The sequence below is a fragment of the Musca autumnalis genome, unplaced genomic scaffold, assembly GCF_047663935.1.
Source record: "Musca autumnalis isolate F117 unplaced genomic scaffold, ASM4766393v1 scaffold_5, whole genome shotgun sequence".
NCBI lineage: Eukaryota > Metazoa > Arthropoda > Insecta > Diptera > Muscidae > Musca > Musca autumnalis.
In genome coordinates, this window is record NW_027412088.1 from 204,087,863 (window position 1) to 204,107,205 (window position 19,343).

The 19,343-nt window shown below is 43.1% G+C and overlaps 4 protein-coding genes across 4 annotated transcripts; 2 read left to right on the top strand and 2 right to left on the bottom strand.

The window, feature by feature from the left end:
• Positions 1 to 1,909, bottom strand: LOC141406045 (uncharacterized). The gene has a single exon (XM_073991056.1). The coding sequence runs from the start codon at positions 1,339 to 1,341 to the stop codon at positions 94 to 96; it is 1,248 nt and encodes a 415-aa protein (XP_073847157.1). The 5' UTR covers positions 1,342 to 1,909; the 3' UTR covers positions 1 to 93.
• Positions 1,910 to 6,035: 4,126 nt separating this feature from the next.
• LOC141386923 (uncharacterized) lies at positions 6,036 to 7,889 on the top strand. Its single transcript, XM_073955823.1, has one exon. It carries the CDS (start codon positions 6,036 to 6,038, stop codon positions 7,887 to 7,889), a length of 1,854 nt encoding a protein of 617 aa, XP_073811924.1.
• Positions 7,890 to 11,237: 3,348 nt separating this feature from the next.
• On the top strand, positions 11,238 to 13,103 carry LOC141386924 (uncharacterized). Its single transcript, XM_073955824.1, has one exon. The coding sequence runs from the start codon at positions 11,238 to 11,240 to the stop codon at positions 13,101 to 13,103; it is 1,866 nt and encodes a 621-aa protein (XP_073811925.1).
• Positions 13,104 to 16,138: 3,035 nt separating this feature from the next.
• LOC141386925 (uncharacterized) lies at positions 16,139 to 17,980 on the bottom strand. The gene has a single exon (XM_073955825.1). The coding sequence runs from the start codon at positions 17,978 to 17,980 to the stop codon at positions 16,139 to 16,141; it is 1,842 nt and encodes a 613-aa protein (XP_073811926.1).
• Between the last annotated feature and the right edge of the window lie 1,363 nt (positions 17,981 to 19,343).

The following is a 19,343-nucleotide window of genomic DNA, read 5'->3' on the forward strand; positions in this document are numbered from 1 at the left end:
TATTGTCTTTATTAGATCAAGAATGGTACTACATAAAGCTATTCTTGCTATTTATGTTTATGTGCGGATTGTGGATTATATTGAACATTTTTTTTAATTCCTTATGCCCCTCTCCTCTTGGCGATATTGCCACAATTCGTTGAGAAAACTCACAAAGGCCATAACAAATCCCAGTATCAGAAATCCCACCACCATACGCAAATGGGTAAATCCGACTGTATGAAATGAGGGATCCTGAACCAAATACCTGACGACACCCGCACGCAGGGCATATTCAAATGATTTCTTCTCATGATAATAATATAGGCCCGATGAATGTATGCGAAACATTAGATATTCGATGTCACGCCAAATTGGCGACTCTGCCACCATGGGAAAGGCCAAATGATAGTCACCAAAACAAATGTCGGTATAACGAAATATGGGTGGCTTCAAGTGGGCCTGCTGCAGATTGAGAAAATGCCAGGTGTCATAGGTGGCGAAGTAGCCGAACGAATTATTCAAATTCAATTGATGTTCATAGAATACCGAAGTGTTGACCGGACGCAGTAGTTCCATAAATTTGGGAGGCAACTGAAATCCCTCCTCTTCCAGAAATTCCAATTCATAATCCACAATCATGACGGGTAAATGTTGGTGGATCACATCGTTAATGCTGTTGATGTCGGCCTTAATGACCGTCACTGCCAAGATACTGCCCAGCATGGAGGTGTAATGGGCTGCCAAAAAGAATCCCTGAACATAAATAAATCCATTGAGAACCATTTCGAACCAAGGCATGTCAGTTCCGTGACTGGCAATCGGTGGAGCAGCAGTAATAAATTTACAGAAATTAATTAAAACGAAATTGTGATTGTCCAGCTGATGGAATTGCAGAAAGAAGTAGCACACAATGTTGATTAAAACGAAGGCCACCAAGAAGTTCAGCCACACTGTCCACTGGAAGGGCATTAGCGGATAAAACATGGTGAAAACTTTGTTGTTAATTGGCACCATAAGACACCAATTGACCACCAATAGAGGATAACTTTTTTGTAGCTCATCATCGTTGCGGAACAGGGCATAAGCATGGGCAGCCAACTCCACTTTATTGCGACGTACATCATCCAAAACATGTTTCATATTCACCACACCATCTTCGGAATAATTCGTCTGAGATTCCACCAAAGTTCCATTTAGGTACTGCAAACACATTTCAATGATATTGTAGGTTACACCCTGAATTCTCAAGTCGCCATTTTTGTTGTGGTTGCGAATAACTTTGGGTGGGTCCATGAGAAGGGGAGTTTCAAAGCGATAACCATTCAAATCGGTTTTCTCGAGTATTCGATGATAGAACATTTTAACATTGCCCACCAAATGGGATTTATTCTCCACCGTAAATTCCGGAAATGTGGCAAATCCGAATACCTCGTCCCGTTGAGTGGTGGCATTCAGGTAATACAAATCAGAGTTGACAAATTTCTCCCGATACAAATATTCCAAAATATTTTCAATGATGGTAAAATTCCATTGCGGTTCGTAGAGGATTAAAATATTCAAATAGAAATGGCGACCTTTTAAAACTTTGCGATGCACCTCCACGATGGGATCTTCAAGATGTTCAAAAATCAATATTGTCAGGAGATTTCGCTTGATATCATGATCCCTTAGTATATAATCCGACGGTTGAGATATGACTAGCTAAGGATGCATTGTGGCCATCTGAATCCATTTCATGAGTAATTCCAACGTTTCATCCTGACACTTGAGACAGGGACAAAACAAAGTCTCTTGAGTTCCCATAGCTATGGGTAATACCAACTCTTTGCCAACGTATTCAATGTTCCAGCCATGGAGAGGTGGAATCGACAATAACAAAAATAGTTTCAACATTTAACTGATGTTCCGCTTATTTGTTCTTATAGTTTCGAATAATTGACCGCAACTGATTTCCAGGTGTGGACATGTCCAATATTGTTGGCACATTTTTCAACTTTTACTACGAGGGTATATCGTGCGTGACCTGATATCATCATGTAAGGCCATCAAATAATTATTGCATTTTAATTAGAGTCATCGTAAACTGCGACACATCCTAGCTGTGTTTAAAGGGCGTATTTCGTGGTTATAATGCGTTTAATCCAGGAGACAGGCTAATTAAGGTTAGACATATGGGTTTAAAATAGTGAACGGAAAAAATCATAAAACAACAGTGAAGAGCAATGGAAAGACCACCAGATCTTTTATGTGAAGACCACCAGATCTTTTATGGGAAGACCTATAGCTCTTCTATGGAAAGACCTCCAGGTCTTCTATGGGAAGACTTCTAAGCCTTCTATGGGAAGACCTCCAGATGATCTATTGGGAGACCTCCAGATGATCTATTGGAAGACCTCCAGGCCTTCTATGGGAGAACCTACACGTCTTCTAGACCCTCAAGTCGCATTGAAGACATGGATCTCTTCTCATAGTAAACATGGAGGTCTTTTCATAAATGAAGTCAAGATTTTCTCATAGAAGGCCTACAGGTCTTCCAATAGAGGGACTGGAGGTCTTCACATAGATCTTCTCACAGAATACCTGGAGCTCTTCTGATCGAAGAACAGGAGGTCTTTACATAGAAATCCTGGAGGTCTTCTCTTAAATGACCTTGAGATTTTCTAATAGAAGGTCTACAGGTCTAAAGCTCTAGAGATCTTCCCATAGAAGACCTAGAGGTCTTCCCATTGATGACCTGGAGACCTTCTCACAGAAGACGTTTGGTTCTTCTTATAGAAGGCTGGAGGTTTTCCCATAAAAGACGTGGAGGTCTTCTCATAGAAGACCTGGAGGTCTTGTTATAGAAGACCTGAAGGTTTTCTCATAGAAGACCTAGAGGTCTTCTCATAGAAGACCTGGTGGTCTTCTCATAGAAGACCTGGAGGTCTTCTCATAGAAGACTGGAGGTCTTCCCATAGAAGACGTGGAGGTCTTCTCATAGCAGACCTGGAGGTTATCTCATAAAAGACCTAGAGGTCTTCTCATAGAAGAGGTCCTCTCATAGAATACCTGGAGGTGTTATCATAGAAGACCTGGCAGGTCTTCTCATAGAAGTCCTGGCAGGTTTTCTCAAAGAAGACCTGACAGGTTTCCTCATAGAAGACCTGACAGGTTTCCTCAAAGAAGACCTGGAGGTTTTCTTACAGAAGACCTGGAGGAGATCCTCTCTTAGAAGAACTTGAAGTCTTCTCATAGAAGACCGGGAGGTCATCTAATAGAAGACCTACAGATTTTCTCACAGAAGACCTGGAGGTCTTCTCATAGAAGACCTGGAGGTCTTCTCATGGAAGACCTGGAGGTCTTCTCATAGAACACCTGGAGGTCTTCCCATAGAACACGTGGAGGTCTTCTCATAGAAGACCTGGAGGTCGTCTAACAGAAAACCTAAAGGTTTCCTCAAAGAAGACCTGGAGGTTTTCTTACAGAAGACCTGGAGGAGATCCTCTCTTAGAAGAACTTGAAGTCTTCTCATAGAAGACCGGGAGGTCATCTAATAGAAGACCTAAAGATTTCCTCACAGAAGACCTGGAGGCCTTCTCATAGAAGGCTTGGAGGTCTTCTCATAGAAGACCTGGAGGTCTTCTCATAGAAGACTTGAAGGTCACCCCACAGAAGACCTAGAGATCCTCTCTTAGAAGTCCTACAGGTCTTCTGATAGAAGACCTGGAGGTCCTCTCATAGAAGACCAGGAGGTATTTACATAGAAATCCTGGTATTTTTCTCATAGAAGACCTGGAGGACTTTTCATAGAAGACCTGGAGGACTTTTCATAGAAGACCTGGAAGTCTTCTTATAGAAGAACCCCTTCCGGTCTTCTCACAAAAGACCTAGAGGTCTTCTCATAGAAGACTTGTAGGTCCTTTCATAAAAGACTTAGAGGTCCTCTCATAGAAGACCTGGAGGTCTTCTCATAGCAGACCTGGAAGTTATCTCAAAAAAGACCTAGAGGTCTTCTCATGGAAGACCTGGATGTCTTCTCATAAAAGACCTGGAGTTCTTCTTATAGAAGACCTGGAGGTCTTCTTATAGAAGACCTGGAGGTCTTCTTATAGAAGATCTGGAGGTCTTCTTATAGAAGATCTGGAGGTCTTCTTATAGAAGATCTGGAGGTCTTCTTATAGAAGGTCTGGAGGTCTTCTCATAAAATACCTGGAGGTCTTCTCATAGAAGACCTGGAGGTGTTCTCATAGAAGACCTGGCAGGTTTTCTTATAGAAGACCTGACAGATTTACTCATAGAAGACCTGGTAGGTCTTCTTATAGAAGACCTGGAAGTATTTTCATAGTAGACCTGGAAGTCTTCTTATAGAGGACCTGGAGGTCTTCTTATAGAAGATCTGGAGATCTTCTTATAGAAGACCTGGTGATCTTATATAGAAGAACTGGAGATCTTGTTATATATGAGCTGGAGGTCTTCTTATAGAAGACCTGGAAGTCGTCTTATAGAAGATCTGGAAGTCTTCTTATAGAAGATTTGGAGGTATTCTTACAGAAGACCTGGGGATCTTCTCATAGAACACCTGGAGGTCTTCCCATAGAACACGTGGAGGTCTTCTCATAGAAGACCTGGAGGTTGTCTCACAGAAGACCTGGAGTTCTTCTCATAGAAGACCTGTAGGTGTCCTTATAGAAGACTGCAGGTCTTCTCACAGAAGACCAGAAGATCTTCACATAGATTAAAACCCAGCGGCCCTTCTCACAGAATACCTGGAGAACTTCTCATAGAAGACCAGGAGGTGTTTTCATAGAAAACCTGGGAAGTCCTAGAGATCTTCTCATAGAAGACCTGGAGGTCTTCTCATAGAAGAACTAAAGATTTCCTCACAGAAGATCTTCTCACAGAAGACCTGGAGGTTTTCTCATAGAAGACCTAGAGTCTTCTCATAGAAGACCGGGAGGTCATATCAGAGAAGACCTGGAGATTTTCTCACAGAATACCTGGAGATCGTCCCACAGAAGACCTGGAGGTCGTCTCACAAAAGACCTTGAGATCGCACAGAAGATCTGGAGATCTTCTCACAGAAGACCTGGAGGTCATCTCACAGAAGAAACAGAGGTCTTCTCATAGAATACATAGAGGTCCACTCTTCGAAGTTCCATAGATCTTCTTTCATAGGAGACGAAATGTCTTTTCATGGAAGTCTTCCTTAAGAAGACCTGGTGTTTGTAACTTCATAGAAGACCTGGAAGACTTTGTTGAATACCTGTAGGCCTGAAGATCTTCTCACAGAAGACCTCGAGACCTTCTCACAGAATGCGTGGAGGTCTTCCCATAGAAGACCTAGAGGTCTTCAGATAAAGGACCCGATGATCTTCAAATAGAATGTCCGGAGGCTTTCTTATAGAAGACGACTTCCAATAGAAAATCTGAATTCCAAACATAGCATCTCGTGTCCTTAGATTTCTTCGTATTGACTTCGCAGACCCAATTCATAGTTCCTAGGCCCTTTAAACTCTTCTTTGTTTTGCCTATTTACCCTCGCATTTCCTTCACACGTGACTCACATCGGTAAAAAGGTGTTGCTTACGACCGCAGGATGATGACGAAGCATGTCTTGTGAGTACATCAACCATTCCCATTGGGCTTGTATCGTAACATGCTTTTGCAAACTTTCTCCATTCTGATATCTAGTTTTTGCTCCTCTGGAACCCCCCTGGGCACTTTTCTGGTGCCATCACGTGGTGCTTACAAGCGACAATCCATAGTTATTCCATTTCAGAGCGCTGTATGCAAAGAGGAATAAACTTAGTGTCATAACTAGCCACATTTTGATGTTTATTGTTGACGTTGTTGTTTTTGTACTAACTGACCAGCCAGTCAAAACAATGAAGAAGTTATTCTTGTTTTGCTTTACAATGTCATGTGGACTTGTAGTCGTCTCCTGAGGATACATGAAACATTGCCGCAGAACATGTCCTGATGCCTCGAGTAAATAAATAAAAAAAGCTGCGCATTAAATATAAACGAAAATTATGTTACGACGATTTTCTTGGGAAATTCTTCTTCAGTCCACAATGAATATTCAAAAGTTGTCCATCGCTGTTCTCCTTGGCCTGTACTGGTTTTCATCGCCCACCCTGCAATGGAATGGGGATTACATGTTCGATTTCATTATCAAATTTTATCCGATGCTGCAGGCCCAAGGAAATGTCTGGTTTCTCAGCCCCCTCATGACCACCGAACACACCAACCAACTGGATAGTTTTATAAAACGCATACAGGATGCCTCGCAGGAGTCTCAATATGTTTTGACAAATCGCACTGATATCCGAATGATACGCACGGCAGCTAAACGCAACTGTATGGTTGCGGTCTTTACCACAGGAGCCGATGATCCCATAATGTATGCCCACAATCGTGTCACGACCGGACGTCACTTTGGCCTTTCACTGATTATCTATGTGAAGAAAGTAAGGGACATGAAGGAGATTGAACGACTGTGCTATGTCTTGTACCAGGGAAATTTTGTCAATGCCATGGTCCACTTCCAGCAAACAAATGGCCAGAATAATCTCTTTGGTTATGAATTTTTCCCCCACTTTGCGGTGGAAAATCGCACCGACTTTATGGCCTATGTACGACGGCAATATGCAAAGGTTATGTCAGCCAGCCAAGATGTGGCGGGTTATAAGTTTTATACGCCCCTCAGGCAGGATTTACCGCATGTCTTCAAATTCAATGACAAGTTTCGTAATCTGCAGTTGCAAGGAACCACATTTCGCATTTTCGATGATTTTGTGGAATCCCTCAATGGCAGCATTGTTGAGTATGAAATGCCCAAGGACAATTACGGTGAGCAGATGGTAAATATGAAAGCCGTCCTGGAATTGGTGCGTTCAAGGAAAATCGATGTTGCAGCCCATGCCTATGCTTTGTATCACACCGATGATGATTTGGACAAAAGTTATCCCATAATGGTGGTCCAGTGGTGTCTAATGGTACCTCTGGAAAACAGCATCTCAACATTTCTCTATGTCTTGCAGCCGTTTGAGTGGAGGGTGTGGTTTATCGTATTGGCTGTCTTTTGGTCATTGTGGTGTGTGGATTTATTCAAAATTATCCTGGAAACGTCCGTGGATAAAAGCAAACGCAAGTGGTTTGTCGCTCGCCTAACCCATGCCGGTTTAATGGATTTTTGTCATGTCATATTTATTGCCACACCCAAGGCCCTACAAGTCCACTCCGTAAGGCATTTTCTGTTGTACACAGCTCTCTTCTTTTTCGGTTTCTTTTTATCGGCCAACTACACCTCCTATTTGGGTAGTTTCCTCACCGTGAGTTTGTTTCGTGAACAAATCAATACCATCGATGACATTGTTCGTGCCCAGCTGCCGGTCATGATAGTTGATTATGAATTGGAATTCCTGCTGTCCGAAGGTTATCAATTGCCCGCAGACTTTGGTAAACTAATAAGACCCGTGGATACGCACACTTTTGCCCGCCATCAGCTACAATTCAACACCAGTTATGCCTATTTTGTCACCGATGATACCTGGCATTTTCTCGATGAGGCGCAAAAACATTTGAAGCAGCGGGTATTCAAATTTTCCGATATTTGTTTTGGTTCCTATCACTTAGCCTATCCCATACAAACTGATTCGGCGGTATGGCGTGATTTGGAATATTTTCTCTTTCGCACCCATTCGAATGGTTTGCTGCAAAAATATGAACAAGAAACATTTCGATATGCCGTATCGGCTGGCTACGTACATCGTTTGGCGGAATCTCAAGAACACATATCGGCAGGATTGGAACATTTGAGGTTACTTTTTTGGATATGGGGTGTTATGTGTGGCGCCGGTTGGATAAGTTTGTGCGTGGAAATTTGTGTTTATAAATGTCGTCATGGTCGTGGCAGATTGGGTTGAGTGAAATATAAAGATTGACTTTTCCATGGTTAGGGGAGTGAAAAGAAATGAGTATGGCAGAGCTGGAAGGTAAATATCTATTGTAAGTTTGCAAAAAAATATAATTGTATCCTGCCAGTAGGGCAATTCTCAATAAATTTTATAAAGCTCCACCAATGATTGTGATTTTTTAAATATCTAGTACTTAGTAGCGCTGTAGAGTAGATGGCCCCTTGGGTCGTCTACTGTAGAGTAGATGGCCGCTTGGGTTGTCTACTGTACAGTGGATGACCCTTTGGATCGACTACTTTAGAGTAGATGGCCCCATGGATCGATTACTGCAAAGTATATGGCCCCTTGAGTCGTCTAGTGTAGAGTATATGGCCGCTATCGTTGTGTACAGTATATCGTCTAGGGTAGAGTAGATGGAGCCTTGGGTCGTCTACTGAAGAGTAGATGGGCCTTTGGGTCGTCTACTGAAGAGTAGATGGGCCCTTGGGCCGTTTACTGAAGAGTAGATGGGCCCTTGGGTCATCTACTGAAGAGTAGATGGGCCTTTGGGTCGTCTACTGAAGAGTAGATGGGCCCTTGGGCCGTTTACTGAAGAGTAGATGGACCCTTGGGCCGTCTACTGAAGAGTAGATGGGCCCTTGGGTCGTCTACTGTAGAGTAGACGGGCCCATGGGTCGTTTACTGTAGAGTAGATGGCCGCTATCGTTGTCTATAGTAGAGCAGATGAACCATTATGTCGTCTATTTTGGAGTAGATGGTCCCTTGGGTCGTCTTCAATAGTGTAGATGGCCACCTATGTCGTCTAGGGTAGAGTAGATGGAGCCTTGGGTCGTCTACTGTGGATTAGATGGCCCCTTGGGTCGTCTTCTGTAGAGTAGATGACCCTTTATGTCCTCTACTGTAGATTAGATTGCCACTTGGATCGACTACTTTGGAGTAGATGGTCTCTTGGGACTTCTACTGTAGAGCAGATGGCCCCATGGATCGATTACTGCAAAGTATATGGCCCCTTGAGTCGTCTAGTGTACACCTTTTATAGATGTAATTCGAATTATTTTAATTGTAATTCGAGAATTCTATTTGTAATTCGTAACATTTCATTTTTAATTCGAGAATTCCATTTGTAATTCGAATTATTCCATTTGTAATTCGAATTATTCCATTTGTAATTCGAATTATTCCATTTGTAATTCGAATTATTCCATTTGAAATTCGAATTATTCCATTTGTAGTTCGAATTATTCCATTTGTAATTCGAATGATTTCCTTTGTAATTTCAAATAAAATAATTCGAATTACAAATGGAAAAATTCGAATTACAAATGAAATAATTCGAATTACAAATAGAATAATTCGAATTACAAAGGAAATCATTCGAATTACAAATGGAATAATTCGAATTACAATTGGAATAATTCGAATTTCAAATGGAATAATTCGAATTACAACTGGAATAATTCGAATTACAAATGGAATAATTCGAATAACAAATAGAATAATTCGAATTACAATTGAAATGTTTCGAATTACAAATAAAATGTTACGAATTACAAATGGAATTCTCAAATTACAACTAAAAAGATTCGAATTACATCTGAAAAAGGTGTACACCTTTTTCACATGTAATTCGAAACATTCCAGTTGTAATTCGTAACATTTCATTTGTAATTCGATTATTCTATTTGTAATTCATAACATTTTAATTGTAATTCGAGAATTCCATTTGTAATTCGAATTATTTTATTTGTAATTCGAATTATTCCATTTGTAATTCGAATTATTTTATTTGTAATTCGAATTATTCCATTTGTAATTCGAATTATTCCGTTTGAAATTCGAATTATTCCATTTGTAATTCGAATTATTCCATTTGAAATTCGAATTATTCTATTTGCAATTCGAATTATTCTATTTGTAATTTGAATTATTTTATTTGTAATTCGAATGGTTTTAGTTGTAATTCGAATTATTCCACTTGTAATTCGAATTATTCTGATTGAAATTACACATGAAATCATTCGAATTACAAATGGAATAATTCGAATTTCAAATGGAATATTTCGAATTACAAATAAAACAATTCGAATTACAAATAAAATAATACGAATTACAAATAGAATAATTCGAATTACAAATAGAATAATTCGAATTTCAAATGGAATAATTCGAATTACAAATGAAATAATTCGAATTTCAAATGGAATAATTCAAATTACAAATGGAATAATTCGATTAACAAATAGAATAATTCGAATTACAAATGGAATAATTCGAATTACAATTGAAATGTTTCGAATTACAAATGGAATTCTCGAATTACAAATAAAATGTTACGAATTACAAATGGAATTCTCGAATTACAACTAAAATGATTCGAATTACATCTGAAACAGGTGTAGTGTAGAGTAGATGGTCCCTTGGGTCGTCTACGGTAGAGTAGATGGCTCCTTGGATCGTCTACAGTAGAGTAGATGGCCTTTCGGGTAGGCTACCGTAGAGTAAATGGCCCCTTGGGCCGTCTACGGTAGAGTATATGGACCCTTGGATCGTCTACGGTAGAGTAGACGGCCCCTTGTGTCGTCTACGGTAGAGTAGATGGCCCCACGGGTCGTCTGCGGTAGAGTAGATGCCCCTTGGGTCGTCTACGGTAGAGTAGACGGCTTCTTATGTCGTCTATTGAAGATTAGATGACCCCTTGGGTCATCTACGGTAGAATAGATGGCCCCTTGTGTCGTCTACGGTAGAGTAGATGGCCCCTTGTGTCGTCTACGGTAGAGTAGATGGCCACTTGTTTCGTCTACGGTAGAGTATATGGCCCCTCGGGTCGTCTATGGTAGAGTAGATGGCCCCCTGCTTCGTCTATTGTAGAGTAGATGGCCCACTGCTTCGTCTACTGTAGAGTAGATGATCCCTTGGGTCCCTTGCGTTGTCCACTGTAGAGTGAGTGGCCCGTTTGGTTGTCTTCTGTAGAGTAGATGGCCCCTTGTGTCGTGTATTGCAGTGAAAATGCCTCCGTCTACTGTAGAGTAGATTGTCCTTTGGATCGTCTACTGTGGATTAGATGCTCGTTTGAGTTGTCCGCTGGGGAGTAAATGACCCATTGTGCTCCATTTTGTTGACGTTTGATTCCCACTCCTTCTCTTGTTTGGAATCACTACTAGCCCATCCGGAAATATCTTCCATAGTATTTCAAAACACCGTTTCCCCTTACTTTACACCAACTCCTTAGGACAACAAACAAAATTCCTGTACAAATCCCCCGTGGCTTGTTTGCTAAATGTCATGAAATGTTACGAATATTAATCTGTGGTAAACGTTAATGCCAGCCATCAGTTATTCGGAGAACTTAACAACATAATGAACACTCGGCAACTGACATTACTCTTTGTGAAACTACTTCTGTGGCCGCCAGTTACATACTCAACATGGGATCCCAAATTTCTTTTGAATTATATTCCACCTATAAGTTCTATGATGCAGATACAAGAGGTAAATTGGTTTATATCGGAACGATTGTCATCACGGGAGAGTGCAGATCTCGACCGGTTTATGGTCACCATTCACAGCACTATTCCAATTACCCAAACTGTGATAACCAACAACACGGATGTGAGGGTAACACAGACCGAAAATAAAAGAAATTATGTTGGCATTGTTATGACAACTGGTCCGGAAGATTACGTAATGACCGTTCATGACAAGGTCCTAAAGGGACGTCACTTTTATTTGAATTTTGTCATTTTGGTCTCAAGAATTCAGGATTTGAAGAAACCTCTACAAATTCTGCAGGATATGAACAGAAGAAATTTCCACAACACATTTGTTTATGTGGGCTATAGAAACGGTTCCTCCGACCTGTATGGCCTGAATAGTTTTCCACAATTTACAATGGAATTGCGTACCGATTTATTTGGCTACATCGGAGCTATGGCAAAAGTTGTGTATGGTGGTTATGATTGCATGGGTTACAAATATTTGACACCACTGCGGCAGGATGTGCCGTTTGTGTTCCGGTACCGCAATCGCCATGGTATGCTGGTGTGGAAAGGCAGTTCGTATGTAATGATGGAATTGTTTTTGGAACATGTGAATGCTTCCATGGTGGAATATGAAATGCCCAAAGATCCGTTGGGAGGTGAAGTCATTGATATGCGTGCTGCCCTGGATTTGATAAGAAACGAGAAAGTGATGCTATTGGCCCATTCGTATGCCCTTTTCACCTCGGATGATTACGTGGATATCAGTTTTCCCATAATGATGGTCAGATGGTGTCTAATGGTGCCCATATGGAACACCGTATCGACTTTCTATTACCTTCTAAAACCCTTCGATGTGGTGGTGTGGTATGCTGTGTTATTCACCTTCTGGATGCTCTCTTTTGCCGATTGCCTTTGGATATGGGTCCATAGTAGAATCAATTCACGTGGTCTTGAATCGGAACACCACATTCTAATGTGGCATCTGAAAGATAGTTTTATGGAGAACTTTTGCTACATCATTAACATAGCTGCCAACAGGATAATACGAAATCCTCCAATCATGCGTTTCCTGTTCTATGCCGCGGTTTGGTTCCATGGTTTCTTCTTAACAGCCAACTACACTTCTCTGCTGGGTAGTATTTTAACAGTGACGCTTTTTCGCGAACAAATCAACACCATGGAAGATCTGATAAGGGTAAATCTTTCGGTGATGATAATCGATTATGAGTATGATTTTCTGGTTAAAGGTGGCCTCAACTTGCCTTTGGAATTTTTGAATTTATTAACCCTCGTAGACCCGGCCACTTTCAATCAGTATCAAATATCATTGAACAAATCCTATGCCTATTTCGTGACAGATGACAAATGGCGTCTACTCAACATGCAACAAAAGAATCTCAAATATGGTCTCTTCAAGTTGACTGATATTTGTTTTGGCTCCTACTATGTGGGTTATCCCCTGGAACCGGATTCACCGCTCAAACGTTCATTGGAATATTTTATGCGCAACATTCACTCATCGGGCCTGCTGATGCATTATGAAAATATGGCATTTGATAATGCCCTACAAGCGGGGTTTGTGAAATACTACCATGAGGAAGGGGCGAACAAGACGGCCCAAATGGAACATATCGCAATGATATTCCTTATAATGATTCTAACTTATATTATTAGTTTTGTTTTATTTGTAATGGAGATTATTGTTGCTGTGCTGCAAAAGCAATGGCAGAAGAGAATGCGTTAAAGAAATAATAAAAATATGCATAAAGATATATTTTCATTGTTGAAAGTCCTACGGTAGAGTATAATGCCCTTTGGGTCTTTCCCACGTCCACTGTAGAGTAGATGGCCCCTTGGCTAGTCTACTAAAGAGTAGATGGCTCCTTGGGTGGTTTACTGAAGAGTAGATGGTCCCTTGGGTCGTCTACTGTAGAGTAGATGGCCCCCTGGGTAGTCTATTGTAGAGTAGATGGCCCCTTGTGTCGTCTACTGTATAGTAGATGGCCCCTTGGGTCGTCTACTGTAGTGTAGATAGCCCCTTGGGTCGTATACTGTAGAGTAGATGGCCCCTTGGCTAGTCTACTAAAGAGTAGATGGCTCCTTGGGTGGTTTACTAAAGAGTAGATGGTCCCTTGGGTCGTCTACTGTAGAGTAGATGGCCCCCTGGGTAGTCTATTGTAGAGTAGATGGCCCCTTGGGTCGTCTACTGTAGAGTAGATGGCCCCTTGAGTCGTCTACTGTATAGTAAATGGCCCCTTGGGTCGTCTACTGTAGTGTAGATAGCCCCTTGGGTCGTATACTGTAGAGTAGATGGCCCCTTGGGTCGTGTTCTGTAGAGTAGATGGCCCCTTGGGTCGTCTATTGTAGAGTAAATGGCCCCCTTGGGTCGTCTACTGTAGAGTAGATGGCCCCTTGGGTCGTCTACTGTAGAGTAGATGGCCCCTTGGGTTGTCTACTGTAGAGTAGATGGCCCCTTGGGTCGTCTATTGTAGAGTATATGTACCCATGAGTTGTCTACTGTAGAGTAGATACGACCTTGGGTCGTCTGCTGTAGATTAGATTGACCCTTGGATCGTCTACTGCAGAGTAGATGGCCCCTTGGGTCGTCTACTGTGGAGTAGATTGATCCTTGGATCGTCTTCTGTAGAGTAGATGGCCCCTTGGGTCGTCTACTGTAGAGTAGATGGCCCCTTGGGTCGTTTACTGTAGAGTAGATGACCCCTTGGGTCGTTTACTGTAGAGTAGATGACCCCTTGGGTCGTCTACTGTAGAGTAGATGGCCCCTTGGGTCATCTACGGTAGAGTAGATGGCCCCTTGGGTCGTCTAATGTAGAAAAGATGGCCCCTTGGGTCATCTACGGTAGAGTAGATGGCCCCTTGGGTCGTCTACTGTAGAGTAGATGGCCCCTTGGGTCGTCTACTGTAGAGTAGATGGCCCCTTGGGTAGTCTATTGTAGAGTAGATGGCCCCTTGGGTCGTCTACTGTCGAGTAGGTGGCCCCTTGGGTCGTCTACTGTAGAGTAGATGGTCCCTTGGGTCGTCTACTGTAGAGTAGATGGCCCCTTGGGTAGTCTATTGTAGATTAGATGGTCCCTTGGGTCGTCTACTGTAGAAAAGCTGACCCCCAGGATCGTCTACTGTAGAGAAGATAGCCCCTTGGGTCGTCTACTGTAGAATAGATGGCCCCTTAGGTCGTCTACTGTAGAATAGATGGTCCCTTGGGTCGTCTACTGTAGAGTAGATGGCGCCTTGGGTCGTCTACTGTAGAAAAGCTGACCCCCAGGATCGTCTACTGTAGAGAAGATAGCCCCTTGGGTCGTCTACTGTAGAGTAGATGGCCCTTTGGGTCGTCTACTGTAGAGTAGATGGCCCCTTGGACGTCTACTGTAGAGCAGATGCCCCTTGGGTCGTCTATTGTAGAGTATATGGCCCCTTGGATCGTCTACTGTAGAGTAGCTGGCCCCTTGGGTCGTCTACTGTAGAGTAGATGGCCCCTTGGGTCGTCTGTTGTAGAGTATATGGCCCTTTGGGTCGTCTGTTGTAGAGTATATGGCCCCTTGGGTCGTCTACTATAGAGTATATGACCCCTTGGGTCGTCTACTGTAGAGCAGATGGCCCCTTGGGTCGTCTACAGTAAAGTAGAGTAGATGGCCCCTACTGCTGCCTAATGTAGAGTAGATGGCTCCTTGGGTCGTCTACAGTAGAGTACATGGCCCCTTGGGTCGTCTACTGTAGAGCAGATGACCACTTGGGTCGTCTACAGTAGAGTAGATGGCCCCTAGTGTTGTCTAATGTAGAGTAGATGGCCCCTTCGGTCGTCTACTGTAGAGTATATGGCCCCTTGGGTCGTCTACTGTAGTGCAGATGGCCCCTTGGGTCGTCTACTGTAGAGTAGATGGCCCGTTGGGTCGTCTACTGTAGAGTAGATGGCCCCTTGGGACGTCTACTTTAGAGTGTATGACCCCTTTGGTCGTCTACTGTAGAGCAGATGGCCCCTTGGGTCGTCTACTGTAGTGCAGATGGCCCCTTGGGTCGTCTACTGTAGAGTAGATGGCCCGTTGGGTCGGCCCTTTGGGTCGTCTACTGAAAAAAAGATGACCCCTTGGATCGTCTACTGTAGAGTAGATGGCCCCTTGGGTCGTCTACTGTAGAGTAGATGGCCGCTTGGGTCGTCTACTGTAGAGTAGATGGCCCCTTGGTTCGTCTACTGTAGTGTAGATGACCCCTTGGGTCGTCTACTGTAGAGTAGATTGCCCCTTGGGTCGTCTACTGTAGAGTAGATGGCCGCTTGGGTCGTCTACTGTAGAGTAGATGGCCCCTTGGGTCGTCTACTGTAGAGTAGATGGCCCCTTGGGTCGTCTACTGTAAAGTAGATGGCCCCTTGGGTCGTCTACTGTAGAGTAGATGGTCCCTTGGGTCGTCTACAGTAGAGTAGATGGTCCCTTGGGTCGTCTACTGTAGAGTAGATGGAACCTTGGGTCGTCTACTGTAGAGATGATAGCCCCTTGGGTCGTCTACTGTAGAGTAGATGACCCCTTGGGTCGTCTACCGTAGAGTAGATGGCCCCTTGGATCGTCTACAGTAGAGTAGATAGTTCCTTATGTCATCTACTGGTGAGTATATGGCTCCTTGGTTCATCTACTGTAGATGGTTCCTGGGGTCGTCTTCTGCATGGTATATGGCACCTTGTGTCGTCTACTGTAGAATACATGGCCTCTTGGGCTATCCTCGGCCCATAGAATCAAAACACAGACACACACCAACAACATTTTCATTTATTTAAATATCTTCACAAAAATCAATAACATCATTTTGGTTATCCCGTTTCTTCTTCAACCATCCCCAGGCATATTCCACAAGGAAAGTAAGGCAGCTCAACGCATAGACACCCACCAACATGCCAAATAGAATCTGTACATGTTCCAAACGGGCGAATTTATGTTCCCCATCGGTATTGAAATGTCGCACCAATCGTGCTTGCAAGGCATGATCGAAGGCATTTTTCTCATAGTATTCCAACAGACCCGAGGTATACATGTTGCGAATAAAATATTCAATCGAACGATCAATCGGTGAATCGGGTTCCATGGGAAAACCCAGACTGAAGGAACCAAAACAAATGTCTGTAAACTTGAAGAGACCCTGCTTCAGATGTTTCTGTTGCATATTCAAGAAACGCCACACATCATCGGTAACGAAATAGGCATAACTTTTGTTTAGTCGGAGTTGGTGTTGGGCAAATGTGGCACTATCCACTTGCTTAATGAGTCTAAGGAAATCTGCACTTAAATTGAGGTTACCCGACATTAGAAACTCGTATTCATAATCGATTATCATGACGGAGATGTTGACTCTTATTAGATCTTCCATGGTATTGATTTGTCCACGAAACACGGTCACTGTGAGAATACTACCCAGCAGGGAGGTATAGTTGGCTGCTAGAAAGAAACCATGGAACCACACGGCGGCATAGAATAGGAAACGCATGACGGAAGGATTTTTAATTGTGCGACTTGCGGCAATGTTAATGATGAAACAAAAGTTCTCCAAGACACTGTTGCGCATGTGCCAAATAAGGGCATCTCTTGTGGCTAACGTGTTTCCGGCCAGGGAATGCGTATATATCCAAAGGGCATCAATAATGGCCAGAGCAACAAAGGTGACCAGTACCACATACCACACAACATTTCCGAATGGTTTTAGGGGATAATAACGGGTCGTTTCCCTGTTCCACAAAGGTACCATGAGGCACCACCGTACCACCATAAGAGGATAACTAATAGCCACATAATCATCAGTGCGAAACAAGGCATACGCATGACCCAGTATAGCAATCTCACCTTCTCTCACCAATTTAAGGGCTGACCTCATATTAATGACATTTCCTCCTAAATGGTCTCGGGGCATTTCATACACCTCAATGGAGGCATTGATGTATTCCAAAAACATCCTTAAAATATTATAGGAAATTCCACGATGCTGGCCATCGCGGGCCTGAAAGACATACGGTACATCCTGACGCAATGGCGTTTTAAACTTATAACCGAAGGTATTCCAACCACCACTGGATCCACCCCGCATGGCAATGGCAAAATAACCAAACAAATCGGTACGGTTTTCAATGTGAATCTTCGGGAAGCTACTGATTCCATACAAATCCGATGAACCATTCGTATAGCCCACATACAAAATGCTGAGTTCAAAATTATTTCTCTCCAGAACGTAGAGAGTTTCCTCGGCTATGCGAAAATCATCTATCCTGGTTGGCAATACAACAAAGTTCATATAACTATGACGTCCTTTGAGTACCAAGTTATGTACCTCCATAATGGGGTCATTCGGTGAGGTAGTTAGGACAATACCCAAATAACTGCGTTTACTATTCGTTTGCACGATGCGATCATTCGTGGTGTTTGTGAACACCTTCTGAGGCAGAAAGGTCTTGGTGTGGACCAGCATCATAAATTCTTGCAAATGTTGGTAATGTTCCGTTTCCAAACGTTCCGATATAAACCAAATCACTTCGAATATATTAACGAACGACATCACAGGTATTATGTAGCCCATGAGGAATGGTATATCCCAGCTGGTTGAGGTTACGTTTTGCCGTAAACTATTCATGACGGAGTTATGTTTGCAACGGAAATGCGTCCGTTTTATTCGATAAGCGAAAAGGAAAAAAAATGAAAATAGCTTATCCGCAGATACCGCTTGGGAATTGCGAACATGTTACATCAATGCCCTGAGGGAGATGTGTTAACATTGTTGCGTTTTCAGAGGGAGGAATTTATTTTTAAATGAAAACAAAATGTCCTTGAATTTCGTCGTATAGACGTCACTCACCTTGCAAGTTAGAGGGGAACGATGAAATTGCAAAAATAAAAGCACAATGGGAGAGTTAGGCTTAAAACCCGGAAAATTTCGTTAGCCAACGCAAGTGGATGAAACTCCACCTCCCATTGGTGTATAATAATTTATTCGCATTTTAGACGCCCCAAGGGGTTTATCTACCCTACATTAGACCACCCAAGTGGACATTTACTCTACAGTAGATGACACAAGGGGTCATTTACTCTACAGTAGACGATCCATGGGGACATCTACTCTGCAGTATACCACCCTCTACCCTGCAGTAGGCTACCCAAGGACCCTCTACTCTGCAGTAGACGATCCAAGGGGCCATCTTCCCTTCAGTAGACTACCCAAGGGGCCATCTAATCTGCAGTAGACGACCCAAGGGGCCATCTACTTTGCAGTAGAAGACCCAAGGGGCAATTTACTCTACAGTGGACGAGCCAATGGGTCGTCTACTATACAGGAGACGACCAAAAGGGCCATCTACTCAATAGTAGACGATCAAAATGGGCCATATACTCTACTGTGGACGACCCAAGGGGCCATCTACTCTGCAGAAGAGGACCTAAGGGCCCATCTACTCTACAATGGGTCGTCTACTATACATGAGACGACCAAAAGGACCATTTACTCATTAGTATACGATCAAAAGGGCCATACACTCTACAGTGGACGACCCAAGGGGCATCTACTCTACAGTAGACGACCAAAGAGACCATCTACTCTACAGTAGACGACCCAAAGGGCCATCTACTCTCCAGTAGACGACTCAAGGGGCCATTTTCTCTGCAGCAGTCGACCAAAGGGTCCATCTACTCTACAGTAGACGACCCAAGGGGCCATTTTCTCTGCAGGAGTAGACCAAAGGGTCCATCTACTCTACAGTAGACGACCCAAGGGGCCATCTACTCTACAGTAAACGACCCAAGGGGTCATCTACTCTGCAGTCGACGACCCAAGGGGCCATCTACTCTGCAGTCGACGACCCAAGGGGCCATCTACTCTGCAGTCGACGACCCAAGGGGGCATCTACTCTGCAGTAGAAGACCCAAGGGGCCATCTACTCTGCAGTAGAGGACCCAAGGGGCCATGTACTCTACAGTAGACGAGCCAATGGGTCATATACTCT

Coding starts and splice junctions, on each gene's coding strand:
- LOC141406045 (XM_073991056.1), bottom strand. CDS start 1,341: ATGTTCTATCATCGAATACTCGAGAAAACCGATTTGAATGGTTATCGC.
- LOC141386923 (XM_073955823.1), top strand. CDS start 6,036: ATGAATATTCAAAAGTTGTCCATCGCTGTTCTCCTTGGCCTGTACTGG.
- LOC141386924 (XM_073955824.1), top strand. CDS start 11,238: ATGAACACTCGGCAACTGACATTACTCTTTGTGAAACTACTTCTGTGG.
- LOC141386925 (XM_073955825.1), bottom strand. CDS start 17,980: ATGAATAGTTTACGGCAAAACGTAACCTCAACCAGCTGGGATATACCA.